Consider the following 7,852-nt stretch of genomic DNA (forward strand, 5'->3'; position numbering starts at 1 on the left):
GCCTCCATGAGATCCAGCTGTAAGGCATTTTCTCAGTTAGTGATCAAGGGGGAAGGGCCCCTTGTGGGTGGGACCATCTCTGGGCTGGTAGTCTTGGTTCTATGAGAGAGCAGGCTGAGCAAGCCAGTAAAGAACATCCCTCCATGGCTTCTGCATCAGCCCCTTACTTCCCCCTTTTTATCTTCATTCCTCATGGCATTATAGCTCTGGCTCCTTATTTTTCCTTTAATTCAAAGGCAGGTTCCTGATACTCACTATATTTCTCCTATTTGTGGTTGTGACTAGAGTCTCTTATTTTATCTTTATTCCATAAAGAGCTTGGACTGAGGCTAAAGGCTCACCAGACAATGGATCCCACTTAGTTCTTGGACATTTAAAAAAAAACTGCCCATTTATTCTATACTCCATTGATACAAATAGGCCAGTTATTTCTCCTTTATTCCATGGCTTAAATAAATATTTATTTTCTCCTCTAAATCATGGATCTTTCTGGTATTGTTTGGGGGAGACTGATACAGGAAACAAGATGCCCACACTGACATGAGGCAGGAAGCAGTTTTATTGTGCAGTTTGACATACACCCAGGCTCAGCAGAGGACTGTTTAAAAAGCTCAGCTCCGGGGCTGGTGAGATGGCTCAGCAGGTAAGAGCACCCAACTGCTCTTCCAAAGGTCCTGAGTTCAAATCCCAGCAACCACATGGTAGTTCACAACCATCCTTAATGAGATTTGGCGCCCTCTTCTGGAAGGTCTGAAGACAGCTACAGTGTACTTACATAAAAAGGGAGATGAAAACTCTAGGCTCAGGGAGATTAGCCCAGAATCTCCAGAGTACAGCTAGAACATGAGACATGTGTGTTGCCTGCTAATCACTCTGCTTCTCAATGACTAGTTTCAGTTTTTAACATTTAAACTTTAATTTTGAAATAATGTGAGACTTACAAATAGACTGAAAAGATCCCAAACAAAAAGCCCACAGAACCTCTCCTAGGCCTTTAACCTCCTGAAACATTGACATAATCCCAGAACAACTATAAAACTAAGAAGTTAGCATTTCACAATACAGTTGCTACACCACATTCAGATTGTGGTATGCGTGCGTGTGAGCCTGTGTGTGTTGGTGCAGGTGCAGGTGCAGGTAGATATGTACGAAGGCCAGAGGTTGCTATTTTTTTTCAGTTTAAATCTTTTATTTCATTAACTTACAGGTGAACAAAATGTGTATTTCAAATTTTATTAAACTTATATATCTGAAATATATGTTTACATAGAGGACAGATATAGTATTTTAAGTAACTTATGGGACAGTCATTATCTGTTAAAAATATTCTTCTTTCTTCCACACATACAATTTTTCCTTCTTACAGTATAAAAGCTGGATGCAAACTTCTGATGTAAACGTATTTCATTGTTAACTGTTGAAGATGGGAGACTTGTTCACAGCTCGGTTAAACGACCCAAACAAAAGGCTGTTCCCTCAGACACAAAGATGCCATGTCTCTCCCAGCAGGACTGTGTTCCACATTCACACCACGTCATTTCTTCTTTTTTCCTTTCCCTTTTTTACTCCCCTCTCCTTGCTGAAGACTTAGGTCGGCACCTCCTATTTTTGTGTCCTTGTTTTTAGCTTGGGTATCATTTCTGCTACGTATAGCATCACTGACTTACGTGACGGGAACTATACAAGACAGAGGCTGCCATCTTCCTGTTTGAGCTGTACCCGGACTCTGCCTCTATACTGAACATCATGGTTCCATTCTCTGGAGTACATTTTGTTTTTCTCCAGAAAGGCATTCAGTCCAACTGCTGAGCATACATCTTGAATCTCAGTAGCTGTAGAGTTTTCTACAGCCTTACTTACGGGGATCCGTCTCCACTCAGCTATGGTCTTCTTATTATTTAAAAAAGCGGGGTAGATACAAATAAACCTGTCCTGGTCGGCCAGGGACCACGCGGCCGCGCAAGCCATCTCCACGGAGTCCCATCAGCTGCGCCAGCCTAGTAGCCAGATGCCACACCGGCCGGAAGTTGGCTATTGGAATGTCTTACAGCATTTCTTTCTGTCTTATTTTTGAGGCTAGGTCCCTCAATGAACCTAGACTTAGCATTTTGGCCACACTGATTGACAGGTGAGGCCCTGGGACCCCATTTGCTTTCCAGCACTATGGTTATTAGTGTTCACAGCCCAGTCTGACTTTTTTTGTGAGTATTGAGGATCTAAGCTCAGATCTCTATGCTGACACTGAACCATCTCTCTAGACCAAGACTTTATTGATTCTCTTACTATTATTCTTTTTCTGGGGTCAAAAATAGGGTACTGTAATGAGTTTTTAACATACAGGTTGCATCCTGCAGCAATAATTTCTGAGTAAGACTCCTGGCTGATTTCACATGGGGAGCTTGGGGTTACCTCACAAAGCTCTGCTGGGTCATAACAGGATTACAAGGGATAGCCTGGGAACCTGCCAGCACAGAGGGAAACAACAGAGAGAAATCTGTGGCCAGTAGGAGGCAGGTAAGGTGAATGCTGAGGAAGCACAGGGAATACTGGTGGCTTGGTAAGGTGGGTGGAATATACTACTCCAGGTTCCACGTCTCAGTTCAAATACGACTTATTCCATAAACTTTCACCCACTTCCATACACAGTACCCTCTCCTATAGCATGTTTTTTATTGTGTAGCTCTGAGGTCTGTTCTTGGGATCATACTACATATACAGGCAAGGCTAGGGACACTCTCATGGCTTGGCATGCGTGCAGAGACAACGTCTTAACCCTGGATTGCTAAAGAACAGAATGGCCATTGCTAGTGGGAGGAGCACTGCTCTGGCCCTTGGGGAACTTTGCACGGATAGAGTCCTTAGCCCTTTGGAAGAGTGAACTCCAGGTCTTGATCTCTGCTTTAGCATACGTGAAGCTGTCTCCCAGGAAGCCAATGCTGGCAAGACAGCTGTGGAAGACGGGGGTAACTGTTGCTGCACTCGAAAGCTGGCAGCACTGCAGCTAAGTCCATGGAGATGAAGGCCAGAGGGTTGAGGATCCCCTTGCTGCTGTTGCTGGTGACGGTGGTTGTAATGGCTAAGGTGAATCACATCCAGAGGTGGGGGGGTTTCAAGGAGAAGGCCACGAGCAAGAAAAACCTCAACTTGACACTCCATTTCTTCATCCACTCTTACAACAACGCAAGCAACGACACCTACTTGTATCGAGTTCAGAAGCTAATCCAAGGTCAGATGCAGGTTCGTGCTTTGTTGCCGGGACATCAACACAACTGTTGATTGAGACATATGGGGATTTTCTATAACCAAGTTCTGGGATCTCCCCAGGTAACTTCATGTGCAATGGGTGCTCACGATATCTGTGAGTTAAGCAGCTCATTTGGTCACCGCCGCCAGGTTGTGACCCAGGCTGGCCTCAGGCTGGAAAGTAATCCTTACTCCCTTCTCCTTGGCCAAAAGCTGGCCTGTAGTCACTCTCCATTGTTCTATGGGAGAAATTGCATTTTGTTCTACCTACCAGAGGGCAGCATGGGAATGTCTTCTTTTTTTTTAAAAAATGATATTATCTGGAAAAACCATAAGCACGCTCTGTAGATTCCTTACTTCCAACAGCATCTTTTTTCTTCAGTGTCCAGGACTGTAAATTAGGATTGAATTTTGTGTTTGAGACATTTAGAGCAACAAGTCTTTGGTGAGAGCAGAGTTGGGACAGGGAATGGGCAAGCAGCTTCAGCCAGATCAGTTCTACCCGTTTTGAGGCAGAGTCCTTCCTGCCATGTGAGTGCTAGGATCACATGTGCTTGTCATTGTGCCTTCTCTTTTTGTTTTACACACAACATTCTTGTGAATCTTATCAGTTGGAAGGCGGTAGAAGAAAACGTTTGCTTGAAAACTATTGATCCAATGTTTCCTCAAGGTCAGATAGTAAACTGGGTAAAACAGTCAGAAACAATTTGGCTTCCTAGCGATGCAGCTTTGAGAAGAAATAGTTCACTATGAGAAAAGATTGCTAGTCAGAGAAAATGGAAAGCAGACGGAACAGGAGTTAACAGCAAGAAGGGGAAGGCATGGGGCCGGGTGGGCAAAGTGAGTTTATTATGTACTATAACCACAAGGTGGCGCTATTCTCATTTGTCTTCACTTTGATCGGTTTCCTTAAGCTATAATTGAGCTAACAAGATAACCTGTGAAATCAGCCTTCTACCATTAACTGTTAACTAGTCGAAAATAGTTTTAAAAAAATGTTTATGTGCAAACTTGAAGTTATTTAATGTGATAAGTGGACAATATGGGCCTGTCACTTGGAAAGGGAGGATCATGGACACAGGTTTCCGGACATCTCAATATCTAGATGTGACTTTGAACGTCTCAATCCTGCAAAGAGAGGGTAGTAGACAAGCCTGGTAAGTGGTGGGCCTGGTTTCACCTTTCAGCTGTTCCCAGCTGTGGGATCGTGGTTATGCATTATCTTAGAATCTTTCCTGCTGCTTCTTCGGAGGCAAAAATGAGTCAGAACAGCAACAATTTAGCACAATGCTGCCACCTAGTGGCACTTTCAAATATTTACTGATATGTTCTAAGTGAACCATGGAGACTAACAGTAAGACGTTTAATGTGCATGCATGTTTTAGGTTTCTTCCACATACAACCTGCCGATGACCAGGCAGTGTGACAGTGGTTGGCACAGTTCTACAACATCCTCGTGCATAAGTAGAACGGCCCCTTGATGACAGCAGAGGAGCACATACACTCTAGGGAATTCCAGGCTAGGACTGAGATTGTGTTAGCAGTGCAGCCATGAGCAACTGCCCTGGGGCCTGGCCTTAGGTTTTTCTATGGGAATCATTCAACCAGGGTCAAGGTGAATTTTCTGCCTGCATTCTCCCCTAGACAGACTTACTATCATTAGGTTGGACCACTGGCATTTGGGCACAAGAAGCAGGAGGCTCCCAAGAGCTTCTCTCCACTGTATGTAGGTCTCTCAAATCTACACATTTCCTCTGAGATGCCAGACCTGGATCAATAGCCACCATATTTCCTTAGTGTTTTACTCCATGAGTAGGGCTTCTTTTCCACAAAAGACTTCCCAACCCCTCCTCCACCACCGCCTTCTCCTCTTCCCCCTCTCCCCACTTCTTAGTCTTCACAGCCTTAGGTTTGACCATGAGCAAGAGAAGACAGATGCACCCCTGGGAGCTGGCCTTGGCTGGTGGTGTTCTCTCTGCCTTACCTGGTTAGCACATCATCATCTCGAACTGTCCACTGGCCCAGGAGGAAACAGATGTAGGGAACAGGGGGTATCACATCAAGTGGAAAGCTCCTGGGAGAGAAAGCAAGGTCTTTGGCACAGGCCATTCTTCTGTCCTTGGCTCTCTAGGTGTCATACCTGCTCTACACACTTTGGCAGAAAAATTTAATAACTTAAAAGTCCTTACGATACCCTCGTGTGGCTTTTCCTGGGGAATCCTGAACAACAAATGTCTGCTTACTACAGACAGGGCACCAACAACAGACCAAAGCAATGATTCCTAGAAAGTCTAGCTTAGTTTATCAGTGAGTTTATGGGGGGATACGTAAAGGGAACATGGGTGACTCAATAGCAGTGGTATCACCAAAAAGCCTACTCCAGTAAGGGTGATGGCTCAGGATCCTAATGGTATCTCAGAAGTTCCTACAGGTGGCACAGGTCTGTTCACCTGGCCCAAACCTCTCCTTAATCACCTTGGATAGGATTCCTTAAGATCTTGTTTCATTTGATTCCTGAATCTTATAAGCCAGCTTCCACTCTCCAGAGGGAAAGTTTTGATTGGAGGAAATATCTACACAATAGCTTGTTTTCTTTTTTTTAAACGCATTAGTGGAAGTGCTTCTGTTCTGCTCAACAGACTCCACAATTTGGATACTTATGTGTCCCTTGCAAATAGAAGCTGCGAGGTTATTTTCTCAAGGTTTCAGAGCTAATACATGGGGAGTGAATGCCTAGAATCAATTTGACTCCTAAACTATAAATTTTTAAAGACTTATATTCATATATATATATATATATATATATATATATATATATATATGTTCTGTTTTCAAGTATTTGTATAGAAGTGCACCATATCCACACAGATCTTGCAGAGATAAGTAAAGGGTGTTGGATCCCCAGGAGCTGGAGTTACAGATGGTTGTGAACTGCCGTGCGGGTTCTGGGAACCAAATCTTAGTCCTTTGTAAGAGCAACAAGTGCTTTTAACTGCTGAGCCATCTCTCTGATCCATATTTATATGNGTTGCTAAATTGTCTTCTTTCTGATTGACTGGAAAGGAGAGTCGGGAAGGAGTGAATAACTGCACAGACTGGGAAAAGATAGGGCCATGTACCTCACTGTATGAGAACTATGATGGTCTGTGGTTATCAGGCAACCCAGCTTGTCTTATCATAAGGATGAGTGGAGGAGAAGATAGAGGCAATATGTGGCTATCACAGCAAAGTTGTGGGCACAAGGTTGTGGCTGACCAGAGATCTCAGTTGCCATTGAGACTCACTCAATGGGAGGGGAGGAAGGAGTTGAGTTTGGGGGTGTGATTTCAGGAAACAGCAGTCATGACTTAGTTCCTCCTGGAGAGGGTCAGCCACTAGACACTCAAAGTGGAAATTAGAAGTGTGACTAATTAATTCTCTGCAGTTGACCACAGGAGTGGAGTATTTGGTTACTGTGAAGATTGGCAGGACCAAATGTAAGAAAAATGAGACGAAGAAAGCCTCCTGCCCCCTGCAAAGCAGCAAGCTGAAAAAGGTGTGTGCTGGGGGTTCTCTGAGTGTGCCTGAAGGACAAGGATGGGGAGTGAATATTCTCAAGCTGTGAGAGTCAGGGCCAACAAATGCCCCGACTCTAGGGCAAATGCCCTAGGGCAAGCTCATACTTCTTGGTGCATCTCTTTCTCCCCACAGAACCCCAGGGTGCAAGTGTTATTTGCTTTTCATTAGGGCTCTTGTTATGGTCTTGCTCCCTTTCTCTATGTCACTGAGGACTGTCCCATCACCTCCACCTCCGTGTCTTCTCAGTTCTGCTGTCCCTCATTGTACCACATTGTCCCTTTCTATGTTGCTGGTCCTTCTTTGGCCAGATGGTAGATAATGAGGGCCTCTTCCTATCCCAGGGCATAGGCACAGGAGTGGGGGGAGAGGAGGAGGCTCTGTACCCCTTCCTGGAACTCAGGGTTCCAGAGTCACCTGCCTTGGGTCTCTGAGGGACAGTTCCTTCCTGGGTGCCCCAGGGTCTGAGGAGCAGGAGCCTTCGTCTCACTCTTTGAAAGCTATTTTCCCTAAAGCTTATTAGTTTTTTTTTTCTTCTTCTTTTTCTTCTTCTTCCACAGAGCCTGGTTTGCAAATCACTGATATACTCTGTACCCTGGATGAACTACTTCCAGCTCTGGAACAATTCCTGCCAGGAGAGCTGAGTGTCTATGTAAAGAGCTCTGCTGACACCCAGGTGCCTGTGGTGTGTACTGGTTTGTGTAAAGTTGTAAGAGGACCCGTGCCCCTCTCTGGGGTGTTTCTACACACACACACACAAGCACACACAAGCTCACAACATTGACACTCAATAACATGCATAGTAACAGCCCCTTTATTGTAATTTACACACACACACACACACACACTACACACCTGCCCTCATATACTTCACATGAACCGACACCATACAAATTTATGCAAACATTCCCACACATGAACCCCTGTGCCTTCACCACTTGCAGCTCATACACACCTTACAGAAATGCAGTGGTCACCAGGGACTGCTGTACTTTGAATAGGAGACTGATATCCCTCTGGGGAGTCTCATTGTTCCTAGGCTTCTGCTTTCTCT

The 7,852-nt window shown here is 44.8% G+C and overlaps 1 protein-coding gene and 1 pseudogene across 2 annotated transcripts; one reads left to right on the forward strand and one right to left on the reverse strand.

Annotated features, from left to right (window-relative positions):
* Positions 1–1,610: 1,610 nt before the first annotated feature.
* On the reverse strand, positions 1,611–1,976 carry LOC110319286 (annotated as a pseudogene).
* A 498-nt stretch (positions 1,977–2,474) lies between these two features.
* Cstl1 (cystatin like 1) lies at positions 2,475–7,516 on the forward strand. Of its 2 annotated transcripts, none has more exons than XM_021194932.2 (4): positions 2,475–2,514; positions 2,905–3,081; positions 6,668–6,778; positions 7,359–7,516. In XM_021194932.2, the coding sequence occupies exons 2-4, from the start codon at positions 3,010–3,012 to the stop codon at positions 7,440–7,442; spliced, it is 267 nt and encodes an 88-aa protein (XP_021050591.1). In that variant the 5' UTR covers positions 2,475–2,514; positions 2,905–3,009; the 3' UTR covers positions 7,443–7,516. The 2 variants fall into 2 exon arrangements, with proteins under 2 accessions (XP_021050591.1, XP_021050590.1); XM_021194931.1 differs by having other exon boundaries at positions 2,905–3,237; positions 7,359–7,473.
* The last annotated feature ends 336 nt before the right edge of the window (positions 7,517–7,852 follow it).

The sequence above is a fragment of the Mus pahari genome, chromosome 3, assembly GCF_900095145.1.
Source record: "Mus pahari chromosome 3, PAHARI_EIJ_v1.1, whole genome shotgun sequence".
Lineage (NCBI taxonomy): Eukaryota > Metazoa > Chordata > Mammalia > Rodentia > Muridae > Mus > Mus pahari.